The sequence below is a fragment of the Rhinolophus sinicus genome, chromosome 17, assembly GCF_057876585.1.
Source record: "Rhinolophus sinicus isolate RSI-liver-muscle chromosome 17, RSI-T2T, whole genome shotgun sequence".
Classification (NCBI taxonomy): Eukaryota; Metazoa; Chordata; class Mammalia; order Chiroptera; family Rhinolophidae; genus Rhinolophus; species Rhinolophus sinicus.
Genome location: NC_142517.1, coordinates 15,804,186 through 15,825,054, shown reverse-complemented (window position 1 = coordinate 15,825,054; position 20,869 = coordinate 15,804,186). Strand labels below are relative to the sequence as shown.

Genomic DNA, 20,869 nt, shown 5'->3' with positions numbered 1-20,869 from the left:
AGCAGAATTACCTCGGAAACAAGGCAGGGCATTCCTATCTGGTTTAATGAATGTTGCTCTCAGCAGTAATAAAAGGATTCCAGCTAGAGGTGAACAGATCTTTTGCTTTTAGATTAATATTAAATGCCTCAAGGGGTCTGCACATCAAAACATTTCTTCACCATAAAAAATAAACTCTTCTTTTAAAATAACTTCGAATTAACATTAAAGGTCAAAGGATTGTGTCTGGTTAGGATGCAAACAATTGAACCTCTCACAAATATCTCATTATCTTTAATATGTGATTGTCTTGACTTGAAGTATAAAATAATTACACATAGTTTGCTTGTGATCCAGTTTTCAGAGACAGCCAGTCTCTCCACTGACGGACTATATTTGAAAGTGTATGCAATGTCTGTGAATTGACTTAAAGTTGCTTATCTCTAATTAAAAACAAATTTTATCTGTATATTTATCTGTCCCTTGGACAATAATGTCCCAAACAATGAAACATAGTCAACCAACTCTAATTTGTTAATCCATTACATGTATTGTTTTACATTAAAACACACCTTACCTGTCAAGGTTCTTTGCCACCCACCCCACGATCAGTTTCACAACCCTTGACTGACTCAAGATGTAGTAACCTGTCCCATTCCATTTTACAGTGATTAGAAAAAGAAATCTACCTCGCATGTCTGTTCCATTTTTGTTAGAAGTAACACAATTCTCCAACTTGACTTGTGCCCTGCCTAGGCTTACAGAGAGTCTGTTGATGCCATAGCACACACAAACGTCTGGCTTATTGTTAGTTTTACTAACAAGCCAGGGGGAAGCACTCTCCATGAAACCCAGAGCTTCCAAATTAGGAATAATCAACAGACTGACCCCAATCCTCCAAGACAAAAGATCCACAATGTCGATATAAAAGAAAACTACTGTTTTACTTCCCTATACACACGACTTACTGCTGTTTCCAACCAAGGTCAAGAGATGATGGCAAACCTAGAAGCTGCTGCCCTCATGATGATGCCAACAGAGTTGGAGGGGCAGTCAGCACTGAGCCCCAGAAGGTGAGTGTCAGACTCTCTGCAGGAGAAATGCCCAGTTTAACAGCTATCTAAGATCATTCTGGCTTTCTTTAGATGGTTTTCAGATGGAAACATTTGGTTCCAGGAGCATCAAGTCCAATGTCACCCATAATTAAAATCATCTCATTCAATACTGTTGCTTTGAAAGTCCTTGCTCGCCAAGCTACAATGTGTTTTTAGTTTGCTTTTTGCAAAGAATCCTCCAGTACGATGAAAATCTGCCAACCAGTTGACACAAGTGTCCCATCCACTAGGCAATTCAATTTATCCCTCCAAATGAAAGAACTAGCATTCTAACTTATATAGAGTAAGTTAGTTTTGGGGGGTCTGATCACCTCTGAGTTACTGACAAGGCAGCTTCTGGGCTGCAGAGCTAAAAACCAAGCCCAGATGTGGAGTATATGACACTCACAACCACCAGCTATCTCCATTCCTAGACCTTGTCTTCTAGGTAGTAAGTAAACACAGGTTGGCTTTTCCCTCCTTCTCTGTATCTCCTTCACCAATTTGTACACGTTCAGGTAACGTGCGATTTCTTTTCTCTAAGACATGATAACACTTCTCGTTCATCTCTTCCTCAGGCTTACTATTCCAACAAGACTGCAAGACAACGGTGCCTTCTGAGCTTCCACTTGGTGCGCACAATTCATACCACTTACGGCACCAAATACGTGTGGTCTGACACTTATTTGCCACAGTCCCCGTAGTATACATCACAGCTCTGCAGGGGCAGAAAACATGACTGGATGATATCTCCCATGTACTAAGTAAAAGTGGTAGAATTCCAGGTGGGTGCAAGTTAAGTAATGGGATGAAAGAATGATGATCAAAGGATATAATCCATAACAGATCTTTGCCCTTGTATATCCCAGTCACAATTTCTTACTCCCGATAAAGGCAAAACCTCCCAGTCCACAACTTAAATGAGGTTACAATATATTGCTGTTTTCTTATACCAAGAGTGGAACGTAATGGCACATTGTTTTTTTAAATTACATTCTTTTTTTTTTCTTTCTTCTGCCTCAATCTAAATGGCTATGAAACCTTTTGTTACTGCTAATTTACAGAGCCCCAATCAACAAGAAAAGCATTCAGGACTCAAAATCCATTTATAAATCAACAAATAGAAAGAACTACATGAGACACACAATTTTTGTTGGAGTCTCCAATAAGAGTCTTTATCCATCAATCTGAAAAGGCAAAGAAAAGAGTGATGCACTGTCCATTTGCAGAATGTTTTGTTGGCTCTCCTGACATTATCGGGGCTGCTGAACTGACTTAGAATAGCCCCAAATAATTTCATGACTTTGATGTATGTGGACATGGTAGGACATAGCAATCAATCCCATGTTACTCACATACAAAAGGATATTTAACCTAATATGGTTACAGCTGGTATAACAGTATATGATAACGTAATGTCAAATACATAACGTGTTGGGGAGTAGACATACGTGAACCTAGAAGAACAGGGGTAAGAATGTGTCTCTGTCACTTTGGAACCTGTCAGAGACAATCACTCTATCCAGCTGGTTCTGATCTGCTGCCCCATACCAGAGCCAGCCTGGACAGGCAAGAACGCGTATCTCATTATAATCCCTCCAATTACCAGCATTGCAGATCAACCATCAAACTGGCCCTGCCCATCACTTTCCTTCTCTGACTAGAGGAGTAAAGCGGATTTCAGAGGAGACTCTGAGTGGAATGGATCATTGTTCATCTCTCACTCATAACTATATTCTTACTCAATGGAAGGGCATGTGGCGAGGTCAAACTGACCTTTTCTCTAATCTTTCATCATTTCAGAAAAAATATCCATGTAGTTGAAAAGAGAACCTCTGCTTTGTCTGGGAGAGGTTGAGCACTGGGGAAGTCTTACGCTAATGCTTTTATACAGGTATTACTAAGTATTAAGGAGGTGGCTGAGGTCTCTCTAAAGAAAGGAGAAGCAGCACATACATGAGTTGAACAAGTGTTAAGGGGTCAATGTCAGCTTCATAGTTGTGATATTACACTAGAGACAGGGAAAACTGGGTGAGGACTACCCAGGATATCTTTGTTCTAATTCTTTCACCGCATGTGAATCTATAAGCATCTCCAAAAAATGGGGGGGGAAATCACACATTGAAAAACATATAAGAGGAATGCTGGGAGTTCAATTTGCCTTCGATTTCTAACCTTGTCTCTTTCCTCGAATCTCTTATCATTTCAGAGTAATTCCATAAAAGGCCTATAAATCTCAGTTTGAGAAACTTTCCTTTAAATTCCTCCCTAGTAATGGAAAATGACCAGGCAATCTACCTAATCAAGACTCCAATCAAGTAGGAGTGTTTTAAAGCATTGAGTCCTGAAATATATAATTTATAAGCTGCATGACTAGATTCAGAGGAAAAGAAACCTCAAGAAACTTTAAAAGCTTATGTTTACATTATTTTTTTGAATAGAAAAATCTCTTCCTCCTAATCTATGGAAATCTCTAAAAAATTCAGTGAAAAATGTGTCATTTTGAATACTATAACCACTCAGTGGAAAATTGTAATATCATCCATTAAAATGTAGAGCATATAAAATTAGACCTTTTATTACTGCAACCTCACACAGAATTCATGTGAAAATCAAAACTGTATTTTCCTTTTCTCATCTTCATTCTTTTCTCAAAACCTAACATAATAATATATGAAAAACTCACATTTTGAAATCATTTGTTAAACTGGTCTTTTAAATTCCAATTCACCTTTCTTTCTATTCAAAGTAAGTGTTACATGTAATAATGAGGGAGATAATCTGCCTAGAATCATAGAAGCAGAAATATTTCTCAAAGAGAATGTTTAAAGTTAGCCAGAAACATAGGCACAGAATTACATGGACATCTATGAAACGGTAACCTTTATTTATTCATATTTAATTCTTAAATGTTTAAGATCACAAATTGGTTTCCTAATATTCATCTAGCTGAATTCTGCTGTCAGGGAAGGAAGGCTTATCTCTTCTTTTATAACAGCTCTATTCACCCTTGAAGACAAAAGACCATTGAATAAACTGAAATCTGAGTGTACACAAAGCAGTCTGAAAGTTTATATTATGAAATAAAAGCTCCGTATGTCTTTCATCTTCGTAAGGGAGATCCTTGCTGAGATTTGTGCTGGTTTCAACACTAAATTCCATTTGCTATAAATCAATATTGTACAAACACAAGATAGCAGCAGAGCTAGAGCTCCCGACATTATATAAGCGATTATGTAATTCACTGTTTGAAAAATAATGCTTCATCACAAAAAAATTAACTCAAAATAGATTTGAAATTGGAGCACTTTTTTTTTGGTGGACTATCAAAGTTAGAATGCTAATTTTACACCTTTTAAAAAAATTCAGTGTAAAGATAGCTGTGAAAGTGTCAACTAGGATGGGGAGAAAATCCCACTTTCAAATGTGCAAGAATTATAATGCCTTCTTAAAAAGCTAAGTAGATCAATAGATCTACTTTCCTTGATTTAAAGATTACATATTTTGCTCTTTTAAAGTAGAGTAGAAAGGGCAAATGAAAGAAGACAAATATTGTTTGACCTCACAGTCAATCAGTTGTTTAATATTAACAGTAAAATAAAATGAAAACAATGTGTTCAAATCTATTAAATATGCTTATCTTTAATATATCACATAAATGTTGACATATATTCCTAAACATTCACTCCGTTAAAAATGAAAACAAATGACCTCAATGCCATTTATATAACTTTAGTTTTCAGCCTGATTAAGTTATTGCTACGATTCTAAATATGACAATAAGGTGACACTTCATGAGCCTAAGTTATTAGAAGTTATCTTACATTCCGTTAAGGAATTAAGTAGATAAATTTGTGCTTTATTTCTATGGAAGAAAAATTTAAAAAGTCAATATACTAGATATCTAATTATTTTTTAACAACGTATTTTTCACAACCACAGATACATGTACTTTTTATGCAAAAGAGAATTTATAATACGCTTGCAAATATCAGCAAGTAGTCACTGAAAAACATGTCTAATAGAAAATTACTCTGATCATGGCAACAAATGATTAGATATTTATTACCTACTAATCATATTTTACTAAATAGAGGCATGTAAAATTAGGCAAGGAAGCTTCAACTAAAGTCTTATGACAAATCTCATGTCAGCCTCCAATATGAGTTGAAATATATAAACAAATGATGGGAACAGCTGTGCTAGTAATGAAATCACTGACTCAGTATGAAACGGCAGGTGCTAATTTGTTACGGAAATCTCTAGAAGATATCTGTAGTTTACTGAATTGTGTTGATTCTCTAAAACTACCCAATATGTCTCTAATTCCAATTATACCTGACCCTATTCTCACATCCCTCCACGATGAAACATTATTTATAAAATGGCACGTAAAGGAGATGCACTTGTAAAGCATTTAGAGCAGGGGTGTCCAAACTTTTTTCAACGGTTTTCACCAAGGGCCATATGCGGTAAAATACACAAACAGCCGGGCCACTCACTCGAGGTGAAGTACGTATTGCCTCACCTGGTTTATTTAAGTAAACTAAATATATTTTTGGAATTTGCTGCGGGCCAATTAAAAGTGGATGGTGGGCCGCCGTTGGCCCGCGGGCCGCAATTTGGACACCCCTGATTTAGAGTAATCAGTACTCTTATGTTGGTGGTGTTGCCCAGCATTCACAAAAGGGCACCACTATGACTTTTCTTGATACTTTGTTTCCTGTTTGTTATGGGAATAAACTTGTTTTTCTCTGAGCTGTGTGGCTAGTCTAAAGCACAACACAATATTACAAGAAGCGCGAAACACTGAACAAGACAAGATGTCATGTCCTTGGGTGGAAGTAAGAGGAAGTAATTTTTCTCATTGACTCTGAGGCGGGGTGTGCTGGGAAACTGGATGTCTCCAGAAAAAACAAAACAACAAAACAAAAAAACCAAACATTCCGATTTATAGTGTTTGCTGATTTCCATGGAGTCAGTACTTCCACCATTGGTATTTCAAGCTACCAATGGTCGTGGCTCACCAAATTCCTCAATACTTTAATAGTCAGCTTTTACAGGCTAATGGGAGTCGGCTGGGTATACCACACATGAGCAGAAATGGGCACAAGTGAAACTAGCAACAATAAGAGAGGTAGGTAAATTCTAAGAGTTTTCTAATTTGCTTGGTCTTAACAGTTGAACTTTTACAAAATGGCTTGGTGGGTAGACATATCAGGATTCTTTTCCACTTGGTGACACCTGATATTATATTAAGAACACCATAGAGAAGGATGGTTTGCCCTTTCAGTTTCTTATTCCCTGCCTCCACCTCCTACATCTGCACAGAATGGAGGTCACGAAACACTAGGAGACCACTGCTGAAAGTGCCGTGCAAGGACCAGTAGGGCCAGCATCACCCAGGGCTCAGGACCCACTCCAGACCTATGGGCTCAGAATCCGTATGTAGCAAGTGCCTTGGGTGACATGCATGGACATTAACGTTTGAGAAGAACTGTGATGAACCATGTTTTATGTGCTGCTGAAATGTCAAAAGGAGATATATGAGATTCAATCACTTTCTTTAGAATGTGATTTTAAGGACCAGAGGGAAAGGATTAGGAAGAAGCTGCATAGACTTTGGCTTATTAAGAGGAATGTACATATGAGGTCTGACAATTAAGTTCATGAACTTATCCCCATATGCTTACATCGGCAGCACTGTACAAACAGCTCGGTAAGGTTTCATAACCTTGGTATATCAGTGCCTCACAGCTGTGTTTGTGTTGACGTGTGGTAGTGTCTTGCTGAGTGGCGTTCATTATTGTTGTTGCGTGTTTTTGTGTGCTGTTGTGAGAATGTCTGAGTTTGAATTAGAGCAACGAACAAACATTACATTTCTTGTTCAACTTGGTAAGAGTGGAAGTGAAATCAGGGACTTGTTAGTCCAAGTTTAGGGGGATAATGCCATGAAGAAAATGGCAGTGTACAAATGGATTAAACGTTTTTCTGAGGGGAGAGAATGTGTCACTGATGAAGAGGGGTCAGGGCAGTCAGTAATGAGCAGAACTGATGAAAATATTGCAAAAATACATTGAATTGTGTGTCAAAATTGTCGGCTAACTGTGAGAAGCATAGCAGACCAAGTAAACATTGATAGAGAAACAGTTAGGAAAATCTTAACTAAAAATCTTGGCATGAGAAAAGTGTGTGCAAAAATGGTCCCAAAGGAGCTCACTGATGAACAAAAGCAAAGGAGAGTCGAAGTTTGCTAAGAACTGTGGGAAGAGTTAAGACGATGTTTTGGGCCATGGTATCACTGGTGATAAGACATGGGTGTACCAATACGACCCTAAAACAAAGTGTCAAAGTGCACAATGGAAGTCAGCCAGTTTTTCGCGACCAAAAAAGTTCCACCAGTCCAAATCAAGAGTCAAAACGATGTTGCTAATGCTTTTTGATATCAGAGGGATTATTCATTATGAATTTGTACCAACTGGACAAACAGTTAACCAAGTTTACTATTTGGAAGTACTGAAAAGGCTGCATGAAAAAGTTAGACGAAAATGACCTGAACTTTTCACCAACAATTCACAGCTCTTGCATCATGACAATGTACCAGCTCACACGGCACTGTCTGTAAGGGAGTTTTTAGACAGTAAACAAATAACTGTATTGCAACACCCTCCCTATTCGCCCCCTACGAGTTCTTTCTTTACCCAAAGATAAAGGAAATATTGAAAGGAAGACATTTTGATGACATTCAGGACATCAAGGGTAATACGACGACAGCTCTGATGGCCATTCCAGAAAAAGAGTTCCAAAATTGCTTTGAAGGGTGGACTAGGCGCTGGCATTGGTGCACAGCTTTGCAAGGGGAGTACTTCGAAGGTGACTGTAGTGATATTCAGAAATGAGGTATGGAGCACTTTTTCTGGGATGAGTTTGTGAACGTTAATTGTCAGACCTTGTAAATACATAGTAAAAAGGTATGCCTATAACGATGACATGCATGTTTCATGAACAGCTCTCTTATTTTCTTATTTGCTAGATTTTTTTCCTTAGGTTTGATCTCTCTTCCCTAATTGCCAACTCTTCATTGTGTACATACATGCAATTGTTGTGTCTGAGACATTTGCATACTTTTTGAACAGCCAACTGATTGGGAAAAGACATGAGAAAGACTAATCCGTAAAAATCCACTTTCTGGCTTTTAATTGATTTGGACTGAAAATGTTTATTTTTAACAAATGCAGGCATAATTGCATTAAAATCTCTTTAGCATTTTATCTCCACTATTCCATTGATTTTGAGGTGTTCGGTGTACTCTTTGAGGCCAAGTGAAGCATGGCATGGAGACGCTTCTTTCCACTATTCTAACATTAAATTAAAGTACCTTGACACAAATAAAACAATATAGAAATGGAAGAGGAAAAGTAACTAAGCACTCCTAGTCATGGACTATTTCAAGCAAAATGAAGTTGAAAACTAAATTTTCTATGTGACAAGGCAGATCTTTGCAAATATATTAAACCACTGATTCTACACTTCATGGCATACAAATTGCATCTCAATAAAATTTCTACTAAAAAATAGAAAATTATAAATGTATAAACACACACAACTTTTTACATGGCTCTGTTCCTCACTCTCAACTTTTAAATAACTTAAGTATCTGAGTGGGCTTTCTAAATTGGGACCACTAAACTACGAGAAAGAAGTGTCTCCGTGCCATGGTTCACTTGGCCTCTATGAAAGAGTACACCAAACACCTCAAAATCAATGGCTGCCATGCCATCGGATACTACAAAATAACAGGCTGCCACCTGTTCCATCTAGGCCTGGTGCTGACACTAGTCCTCTCAACATCATTAGAAAGGATGCTGCTTTCCGGTGCAGGAACAGGAGTGGCCCTTAGAACACAGAGGTGAAGTCTTCCTCGAAAGGGGACCCATTATCCTCTTACTGTGTTTCCAAACATACCATGGAGTTTTGAATACGTTTTGGGGCGGAGGACTGCACTGAGGCCTCCAACACAAGAATGTGTGTATATTTTCATGTTCGTAGCAAGTCACGTTCACAGTTTCCCCCCAAAGCTGTGAAATGTTAAATATGAATGATAAGCAAGAATCTTATTAGTGAATTACAGGACACCTTGTGTCACATCCATTACAGACAGGTAACATCAGAGATGTGCGAATTAGACTAAGCTTTGGTTCTTCTATCCTTGAGATCAATGCCAGCCACTGATTTATGAGTCATTCTATTTGGTGCCCCATTAACTGGCAAATCCCTATTCTCCTTTAAAAATCACTCAAATGCCCACTTCTCGGCAATGCCTTAGTGGAAGGCCAAGCACTTCCCTCTGGCGTGCTGCCAGAATTCCTTCCTAGTGAGGTCGGAGAGTCTTGTTTTTCCTTAGGAGTGAGTGTGCAGGTATAGCTGGAAGCAACTTGAGCGCGCCCGCCGTGTCCATATGCCTGTGTGCCCAGCCACCAGTGCAATGGCCAGTACCTAGGACTGTCTAGTCGGCACTGGTGCAAGGTCCAGTAGAAAATCCCATAGTCTTCCTCCCAGACTGATGGTTACCAAAGGGAGAAAAACAATAATTCCATTCTGTGGCGTTTAGACCTAGCCCAAGGCAAGGAACATTTAGATCAGACTTTTAAACGTCATCATCATAAGTGATGCTTAAAGAGTCACCTACCTCAGTGTCTCTGTCCACTTAATAGATGAACTTCCAAGAGGTTCGAATAACCCATAAGAAATGACACACACTTTTGAAATGCAGTGGCATTTAATACTATCTTGGTTCACTTTTCAGCGGGACATAAAATTTAACTGCAGATATCCTACTACACAATATACATCCATAAAAAACATTTTGACCCAGAAACAGATTTTAAGCTGGTTTTCACTCTTAATAGGTCTAGGAGCATCACCTCTATTATACCAGTAGGTACAGATATGTCACAGTGATGCTTTTTATAATTAAGATGGCAATCTGTTATCTTTAGCATTCCTAATTGGTAGTAAGCTTTAGTTCTCTGGAGGATCCGAATGACGCCTGTAACCATGACAACCAAAGCACCCTGTTAATTGAGTACTTACCAGTAACTACTGTTTCCCAGTAAATAACTTGATTTAATCTTCACAAAATGCTTAAAACGAGGAAGGTATTGTTAAACCCCATTTTACAGTGGGAAGCGATGAGGCTAAAAGTTTGTTTGATTGATACAAATCTACCCAGTTAGTAAGTTGTAGAGCCAGGATTGAACTGTGGGCAGCCTATTCTTGTAAAACGAACTAAAACAGCATATGTCAAGCACTGTGTCAAGTACCTAACGTGGATCATCTAAAGTAATTTGTGCAATAAACTCGCAACATCCTATTAGCCTCTGTACCATACATATGAAACAAACAGACTTACCACGGTTACTTAACTGGACCAACGCCATACAATTACTAAAAATTCTCTCTTAAATGCTATCTATACTAGTCTGCCGCTAACCATAATAAAGCTACCTTAATGACATTAACTTGGTATGATAGTATCTGAAACATAAAGAACTTCATATTTTCTCCCTAATAGTAGCAGAGGTTTTCTATAGAGGCCCAGATAGTACACGTTTTCAGCTTTGTAGGCCATGTGGTGTCTTCTGCCATTTCCCCACTCTGCCTCTGTAGCAGGAAAGCAGCCGTAGATAACACGTAAACAAATGGGGTTTGCTGATTCTGGATGATTATTATTTAAATAAGAATTCTAAAGTTTAGTCAATGCTCAGTGTGAAACATAGTAACATGACTATATGCCTGTAGCAAAGGACTACACATTTATAAGGAAGCACAGGTTAAACTGAAACAGTGTGTATTTATAAACAAAAGGACAAGGAAGATTTTGACATTAGTGTCACAGAAATACCCTGGCCCATCTGGGTCCAAATCCTCACCACTACCAGCTTTGCGGCTTTGGGCAATTTAAACAAAATCTTTCTAGGCCTTAGATGTCTTGGCTTTACATGGGGAAGTAAGCTTTCTACTACACAACACAGTTACAAGGATTAAAAGATAGAACTACTATCCTAAAGAGCAAGGGGGTGGTGATTCTGAAAACCCAGGAATTCCAGCCCAATCTGCCACAACACAGTACTAGCTAAACCCCCCCCCCCAACCCCCCCCATTACATCTGCCATAGCAGCAGAGAGCCTAGCCATCAGCAGGGGCATAAGTAACAGTTGCTGAACAAATGAACATAAGCGGAAAAACAGAGTTCCTTACTCTGGATGGACCAAATTGGCTAGATTAAATCAAAGATTATGTCATTTACTACAATACTCATGTATAATTAATTTAGACCACATGGTTGGGTCAGAAATTATCCTGCTGTCTGGGGTTTATGAAGAGTATTCACTACCCAAAACACAGAAAATTAGGAGCAAGGGTCTAAATATACTATTGTATTCAAATTAGTATTGGCTTATCCCATTGGATCCATATCCAAGTTTTTCTTAACAACCCAACACAATGAACCTTGAAGCCAGATGGATGCTTCAGTGAGCTCACTTTCAAACAATACCTTTCTCTACAGGAATCATAACACTGTTAAAACTGACTCCTTCCACTTTGGTGTCACTGATGCTAATACAAAATGGCTGGAAATTTTATGACCCGACTGAAATGTCCTACATTTTTCTTCCCTCTGCTGATGTCTCTTAAATTTCAGAAAAGTATTGCGTTTTCTCTTATGAAGCACATTAAAGACTCATATTAGTAGCAATATATTGGTAATGAAAAAACAATTTTCTTATTAAGTATGGTTGAAAATCACATTTTCTCTCGGGCACTGAAACATTAACATTGAAAACTAGATTATAAGTCTTTTTTCATTATCTCTTCCTTGGAAGTCACTTCTGATTTTTATTTTCCGTGCAGGGGCTGGCTACTTGCAATTAGAGTTTTACAAAGTTAGCATTGCCTTTGCTCTTCATCAGGAAAGGCCCATAACTCACCTTCTATACCAAAGAAGGAAGGAAACGGGGCTTCGTGGAGGGAAAGGGCTCTATATAGCTGGTCCCTTTAATGGTGGCATCTAAATCGTCTACTTCTATATTAGAACTAGCTGGGAATACGGAACGCTCTCTGATATGTTATGGTAACATGTTTCCCTTCTTAGGCCGCTTTTCCCAGAAAGACTTGCCTCAGTTGTAGCTTTTGCCCATTTCAGGAGTCTTAGATGAGAGTGGATGAATTTCCACTAAAAGCTCTTCTATTTCTGGCATTAACATGTGGGACCTCTAAATGGCTGCCAGGTATGTATTTTTAGAAAGTCGCTTTCATCCTCTTCTTGCCATCAACATCATTAATTTGTTATCTTTTAAGGCTATTTCTTTTTCGTATCTCTAGCCTGGAGATTTTTATAGTAACGGAATTTTCTTTTAAGGGCCTTTGTCTTTCTATAGAATATACTGTCACGTATATATGTCCCTCAAGTTCTATCTTACTGTCTAATAATGGTACATTTACAGAAAACTGAAGCAAAAAGAACTGGACTTAATTTAGAACATAACAAGACCTTACTAGCGCCAAGAGAATTCTGTCTTGGTCTGAACTATGGGCTTAAGTTTATATGGCATCCTCTTATTGAAATACATGAGTTACCTCACTTTCTGTTCACCCACACCCCCCTCAATAGCAGTAACGTCAAAGCAAAAGCTCTTCATTGTTTCTACCAGAAAAATCTCAACACATAGTAGGTCTTGAATTCATCACCCTGAGTCAACGTCCATACTTGCCAGCCTGGCTTAAAGGTCTCCACATTTTAGTCCCAACCTAATTTCTTGTAACTACTCTGCAAAATGTCTGCTTACTTTATATTGGACTGATGCTGTCTCTCAAGCATGCTGCATGCCATGTATATTCTGGTAGCATCATACTGGTTTTACTATTCCTCCAGGCTCTAAAATACCCTATCACAAAATCCAGCGATAGACATGACACAGCCCTTCCAGCTCTACTTCAAATGCCTTCTCCAATCAATCTCTTACTCTTTGAAGTAGGCTATGGGCCTGTTGTTCTTACTATGCAGATGACTTTGTATTTCTTTGACTTCTCTTTCCTCCTAGATTTTCACATCCATGAGGATCAGCCATCCTGTGTGTTCTCATCATACAATCCACTGAGCCTAGCAAATGGCTTAAACCAACATTAAAAGCTAATGTTGAAAAGTGGACACTGATCATTGTGTAAACAGCTGTCTTGATGGAAATCACAAGAATGTCAACCCCACTGCAAATTATTAGCTGTTGTAATTTGCATTCACATGCCTTTTAGATTTCAAAAGGAAAAGCCCTGAAAAATGTCTTTCCCTGCTAGGAAAATTGAAGCTAACAAGTTCATTTGGCCACATCTGTCACAGATGGCCCTATAAGGCATATGAAAAATGCCCTGGGAAAGGATTCCATAGGTATTTAAAAACAATGCCTCAAAGTGTGCATTTACTTACATGTATATCTACTTACACAAGCACTTATGTGCTAAATTGAATAAGAAGTTATTAAGTAGGGAATGATAAACCATCCATCATGTACTGTATCTTTTTTTTAAGACTATGTGATACAATGGATTTTAAGTGAATTCTGAGCATTCGATTCAGAATAATCTCAGTTTTAAAAGTTAAAGAAATGCAGAACCTCAGAAACACTATGTTAAGTGAAAGAAGACAGACACCAAAACACCATATATGACCTCACTTATATTAAATGTCTAGAAAATGCAAATCTGTAGTGACATAAAGTAGGTAGTTGTTGCTTGGGGCTGGTGGTGAGAACAAGGATTAACGGTCAATGGTGTGTGTTATTGGGATGATGAAAATGTTCTAGGACTGACTGGATGATGGTGATGGCTGCACACTTTGGTAAATTTATTAAAGCCACTGAATCACACGCTTATACACTTAAAATGAGTGAACTTTATATGTAAATTGTACATCAATAAAGTTATAAAAATGCAATGAAGAGAAGATACCACAGTGATCATTAGGAATCTCGAGGCAGAGAAAGCATCCCATTTTAAGCTCCAGTTTAACAACAGAGCTGCAATAATTTTACTGTAATAAAAGTGAAAGAAAGACTTACATTGTTATAACATTTGTAGGTAGACTTTAAAAGTATTTGTAGTACACTGAAATTCACCAAGTGCCTCCATATTAATTCAATCTAATCCTAGGACTATCTTTTTTTTTTTCCCTGTAAAACACATAAATACCCTTAAAGAAAATCAACCCATGAATTCACTAGTTGTTACAATAACACTTGGTTGTAAAGTGTAAACTCAAATGCTTGCCTTTGTTTCATTGAGAAAAAAGGGAAGTCTTTTAGTTCATTCAGTTCACAACATTCCCATGAGGAGCATTAATTAAACAGAAAAAGAAAGTTTAAGGTATTAACACTACATCTACGTCTCGAAGAAAGCACTGTCCCTTCCCCGATAAAATAAAGGCAATACAAATCAACCAAGTTAAATCTTACAGCAAAAAAATAATGTGATACTCACCAAATATCCTTCTTCTTTAATGAAATCTAACTGCAACTACTTCCTCAACTAAGATTTAATTGAACTTTCTCTGAGGCACGATACTAACTAAAATCCAGTCCTTGCCCTCCAGGAACTCATAGCGTATGTGGTGGAAGAGGCAACAGGCGATGGAATATAAGACATCCCCACCGCCAGGGGAATGAATACCCAGGTCACCTACCTAATCCAGCCTTTGTCAAAGGACACGACACCTGGTTTGGTGGCGCGTAGCAGAACAAGTTGGCATTTGCTAAGCAGCCCGCACAAGGTACAGAACGGGACTTCACATCGTGTGATATTGAATTGTTGGACTGCTTGTTAACCAAAGGATTCAACAAGCATTAAGAATTGTTTTGAATTTTATTTTTGGTTGGGAAGGCAGTGGTGGAAGGCTAGATAGAAACTTCAAACTCTGCTAAGATGTTTTCGTTTTTCCTGAGAAAGACTATCCCAGCCCACAGTGGGTTACCTCGGACCACCTCTTCCACAGATTCTGTGGTGGTGGTGGTGGTGGTGGCAATGCTGGTGGTTCGCTCCGTGGCCTCTTCATAGGGTTCCTCAGCCTCTTCCTCTACCTCCTCACCGTCCTCGTCGTCCTCATCATCCTCAGCTTCTTCTTCTTCCCCGTCAGTCACTTCCTCCTCCTCCGCTACCTCCACGACTTTGTCTTCACTGGAGCAGGAAAGAGAAGTAACAGTAACAGTCATTTCAACCAGTTTCAGGAAAGGAGAAAAAAGCAACGATAAGGAATTTTGGAAATCTGAATGGGAACGTGGCACTAAATTGAACACACACCCAAGGCGTGAAAAGCCAGTGGGTTAGAGTATGATCCCAGCTCAGTCGGTCCGCAACTTTCTACCTTTGTGCACAGCTCTTCTTAGTTTATGCAGTTGCAAACAGAGGATACCATGATTCCAACTATATAGCATTCTGGAAAAAGTCGAAATTATGCAAATCGTAAAAAGTTCAGTGGTTGCTAGGGGTTCAGGGTGAGAAGAGACAGATGAAGAGGCAAAGCTCAGGGGATTTTTTTAGGGCAGTAAAGTTACTCTGTAAAATACTGTAACCATGGATACACAACATCATACATTTGTCAAAACCAATAGAACATACAAAAAAGAGAACTCTAACATAAACTACAAACTTTAGTTAATGTATCAATTGGGTCAAATGTACCATACTAGTGCAAAATGTTAACAACAGAGGAAATGGAGGGTGGGGGCCATGAAAGACGGGGTAGTGGGGAGCTCTCTGTACTTCTTGCTCAAATTGTCTATAAACCTAAAACTTCTGTAAAAAGTAAAGTCTATTAAATAGGGGGCGTGGGGGACAACAATATGAGTATTACAGGGATGCATTACAGGGATGACTTCTCATAATGTACATGGAAATACCATGAAGCATCTGCATAGTAAATACTCAGGAAGAGTAGGTGGAAATTGGTTCAGATGTTGCTATTGAAAGTTTAAACTGGAAACGGAGGGGGAAGAAGAAACTGGCTTCAATAAATCTGTAGTACCCAGTGGTCAGTCATGCCTACTAAAACGATAGTTCTGTAGGTCTTACCAGTTGTGTAAGTTTTGCAGAATATCAGGTATTTCAGTTGTTCTTAAATTTCACAGTATCAGAATCACCTGGAAAGCTTATTAAAACAGAGATCACTCTGCACCAGGCCCAGAGTTTCTGACTCAGTGGGTCTGGGATGGGACCTGAGGGTTTGCATTTCTAACAAGGTCCGAAACAATGCTGATACTGGTGGTCACGGAACAATATTCAGAGAACCAGGGCAATACTATGCAATGCTGAGACTACTGGTAACAGATAGCCAGTAAGTCACAGTGTAACTGGAGAGGGGATCAGAAAAAGTGACGCATGGTGGTAAAAAATTGGCAAATTTGGATGGCAAAAAAAGGGCATGTCTGGAACAACATTAGAACGTTCTAGTAAAATATCCTTTATGGCAATCATGTACCTGCTAGAGCAGACGTCGTCAAGGGCATTTGAAAAATGATAAATGAAAACTGGAAAAGTGTTAAGTCATGAAAGTATATCCCATTCCACCTGGCCAGACAGGAGAAATAGATGATCCTTACTTGATTGGATGACAAAACCAAGACAGGAAAAAGAGCTAGATGTGGAAGAAGATTTCAACATATCAGGAGTATCTGCCAGGGTCTTTATTTGACAAGGGGCACCATAGCAACAGGACTGAAGGCAGTGGTTTGACATTTACGCTTCCCCTGAAAAAAGAGACAGAACAGGAGTCTTCCTCCTCAATGCTGATTCTTGCCTACAAGAGGCTTATTGAGGAAGAAGGGAGAGGAACCTGGAGAGTTTGTGTCAGACACGACCTCCATGGAATGCTAGTGTGAGTTAGGCAGGGTCTAGGAAATCGGATTTTTAACATATGAGGGAAACAGAACAGATTTCCATCATGTAGGAAGACAGAAAAGACGACGGCAAAAAGCTTTCAAAAACTGGCGGTCCCACAGAACAGCCACAACTAACTTTGCTGAGGACGAAAAAGGGAAAGATATTTGGCGAGGTGCATACAGCACAAGACAGAATTTCCTTATTAACTCAGAACTGAAAGAACTTGAATATATGAAAGATCTATAAATATATGAAAGATAAGTACGACCCCCAGTGGGAAGCCCTCTGATTCCGATTCAATATGATACAAGGGATAATGAGTGAAAACACACAAAGAGGGTGAAGCATGTGGCTCAAGAAAAGACAAAGGAGAAATGTATTAAACAAAAACACTGACAATAATTAATTATTAGTGTGTTAATAAATGAAGCGTTAAAACAGAAAACCTTATTTGGTTATTTTAAGATTTTCTACACCACAGAAACCTGTTCTCTTTACCTACTACGTTTGAAAACTGATTTCCACACGAAGTAGGTAAGAAGAAGAGGAAGAAAAAAACGTTGGTATTGATAATCAGATGGTATAGCCTTCATCTGCTCAGAGATAAATGGGGTGCAATCATTGATTTCTTGATTGCCCGAATTCTTGCACCAAAATCTGCCACCTGAGTCAACATCTCAACAGAAGCCTAAACTTAACAGGTGCTCTGATGCCCCAAATTTGCCCAGTTTGCTTCTGTCTCATTTTTCTATAGCATCTCAATGTCATACCACTTGTGAAAAGAATAAAGGTGACTCAACGCATGTCATCAGCCAATTTACTGTGTGCAAGCTCTCTTCTGTAGTCAATAAAATCATAGGTACCGATGCTATTTAGTTCTCCAAGTTAAGCGGAAAATTCAGATAAAACCAGGGAGAAAAATCAAATCAAACCAGTATTCTCCTGAAACCATGAACGTGCATGCTGTCACGAGGCATGTACGGAGTGACAGGATCCAAGTACGTGATCCAGGGTTCAGACAGCACTGTGCTTCCAGGTGGGGCAGTGCAAACACGACCCTGGGCACCCCCAGGAACTTCCCTACACCTCCTCTGTTATGACTAGAATGTTGCACTTACAGCTCCAAACAGAAAACGTGCTTCCAATAACAGCTGTGTTTAAAATGATCTGCATTCTGGTATGCGTCTAGCCACGAACAAGAGCAAAATAGTTTTATGCCCATCATCCATCACTACATCTGCCTGAGCAATTTACTGGCATAATAACAAGGAACAGAGACACATAATAGTTCAGCTGGAGGAGGAATTAAATTACTAGGCCTAAGAGAACTCGGGTCCTGATTACCATAGCTTTGATTTCTAGAATTAAATTTAAATGTCCATGAATCCAATTATTTATGTGAACACTATTAAAACAGTAGCACACAGTTATGTTTTAATGATGTTGCCTCTTCCTAAAGAATGCCAAACATGCCAACATTACAACTTCCAATATCAGTTTTCATAAACAGCGGGAAAGACAAAAAGGGGGAATATTACTTTTCCACCTCTGCTTCAGTTGCTGGCAAGTTTTGTTCTGTGATGTGACTAAGGCGACCAGGTTTTGCAAAGCGGATCACAGGGCAAGAAGACGCAAAAAGGGGCCAGTTTAGGGAAATGTCATAAAGCATCATAAAGCGATTTTCTTATAAAAATAAACAATCAAACAACTCACAACAAAATAACACGGTAAAATATTGGGAACACGGTAAAATATTCATGTCACATTCACACATTTTAGCGTCTGTCAATTTATGGTAGATGGACTTTACAGCTTTTAAATTCCACTCATGAGAAACACTTCTAAAGAATGAGGGTGGTATCTGAAAATGCTGAGCATCTCAGAAGTAAGTGAATTTAATAAGGAGGTTAAAGGGTCAACGGGACATTACTAGGAGGAAATAAATCACTGCTGATAAAATTTTGTGTCAGCATGCAAGACTTTAGGAGGTGAAGGATATACTAGATCATGAAGGTGATTCTCCTTGTATTTCTAAATAAAATCTGACCTTGATAGAATTCCCTTGCATTTGCCTTCCCTGACATTCTCTTTAGACAGTGAGAAATTTTGATTCACATACCGGTGTTAACTGCTTTTTGTTTTAAGTCATGCAAAACAATTCACCATTTGCATTCTCTAAACAAGCTGTCTCCTTCCAAAGTCTCTCTAAGACTGATTTTTTTCTTACCCTTTGTAGGACAAAGGAGAGGAAATGGCAGAGAGAAAGCTGATTCCCATGGTTTATGTGAATTGGACAATCAGGAGACCTGAACTACTGCAGTGATGAGGGGAGAGTGAAAACAGAACAGCTGTGAGTTCCCAAAATGCAACCACCAACCAGGGGAAACCAGAGGGGCAAGTGTCAGCAGGAAGATGCTCAGACACTTATGTGCTGGTCTAGAAAGGGGAAGAAAGAGTCACCCAGGGTTGGGAATAGAAAGAGAAAATGAAAGAAAATTAAAAAAAAAAAAAAAAAAAAAAAAAGGAAAGAAAGGCAGACAGTTCTTCTCCTTTCGGTCCCAGCTCTTACAGTTGCCAGTTTAACATGGAGGGTACAACGGCTGGGTAAGACAGTGTGTCCCAGAGGAAAGCAATGTTTGGAATTATTGCTGTTAAATGAAGAAACTAGAAGTTGCCAGAAAAATGAGAGAAAATATAAAAGAAGCTTATTCGCTGCGATTCCAAGTAAACGTTTCAAGATGAGGAGAGCTAAGGAAAACAAAACAAAACAAAACAAAACAGAACCCACCATCTGATTCTATTTATATCACCTATGAAAATGCATTCCTCAGCACTGAGAAAACTCAGGGGTGTTCCACTGTGGCAAGTGGGAAGGTTAGTGACGGAGGGAAAGGGTAGGGGGTAGGGCAGTCTGGGGGCTGGCAAGGCGGTGTTTCAGCCTGATAGTCAGCTATCTGGCTGTGTTCCATTTTGAAAATTCATCCAGCTGTATACCTGTGTAGGGGTTCAGAACGAGTCACCCCAAGATGTGTCTCTGTGCTATGTGGACTGTTTTGAGCTACAGGCAACTGAGACCCTGCAGCTCAAGGGAAACATCCGCTCCCTTTTCCTCCACCCACCACGGTAAGAGCACCAAAAATGACTTTTTACATATCCCTAGGGCAGGGCAAAGTTCTAATTAGTGAACATCTGTTCTTCTTATTGTCCTGCGATGACCTCCCCCACCTCTGAAGCCCCAAGGTGACATTAAGCTCAGAATGTCATATATACCCATTTTCCTTTTCTGTCATGAATGTGGAGCCTCTGACTCTCTCAAGTATTATATGTGGGGTTTCCATGCCTACCTATGTTAGATTTAGTTATTTTCTCTTGCTAATCTGTCTCGTCTATTTGATCATTAGATCAGCAGAAAGAACCTTGAGGGGAGAGCAAAGTTTCTTCCTCCCCCACACCTGTGAAATGTACATTTCTGTTCATGTACCTTACAGTTCAGTAAAAAGGACTGAAAGGGAGAGTAGACTGCTGGTGTAATGAATGTCTCACTTCTCTGAAACATGCTAACGGACGCTCGAGAGTAAGACCTCTTTTAGTTGATAAAATTGTATTTTCAGGGCCGCCAAATCTGAAAAAAATATACCTCCTCTCCAAACTCTCCATTCCATAAGGACACAGAGATGAGGGGCTTGAGGGAAAAAAATGATTATGAGGTGTGTCTGTGTGTGTACTGATATTTTAATTTACAGCTCTTTCAGTCATGGCCTCACTAATTACGGTTAGTTAAGTAACCTATTTTTTAAATTAATTCAATCATTAATTCAGATATTCTGTAAATGAATTTTATGCTCAATCATGACATGTTTTGATGATTA

General features: G+C 38.9%; 1 protein-coding gene across 6 annotated transcripts in view; it reads right to left on the bottom strand.

The window, feature by feature from the left end:
- The window catches only part of APP (amyloid beta precursor protein), a 244,331-nt gene that overhangs the window by 94,791 nt on the left and 128,671 nt on the right, over positions 1 to 20,869 (bottom strand). For all 6 annotated transcript variants that reach the window (XM_019729863.3, XM_019729864.3, XM_019729865.3 and 3 more), the window contains exon 6: positions 15,097 to 15,299. In XM_019729863.3, the coding sequence (XP_019585422.1) occupies positions 15,097 to 15,299 (203 nt within the window). The remainder of the gene's footprint in view (positions 1 to 15,096; positions 15,300 to 20,869) is intronic.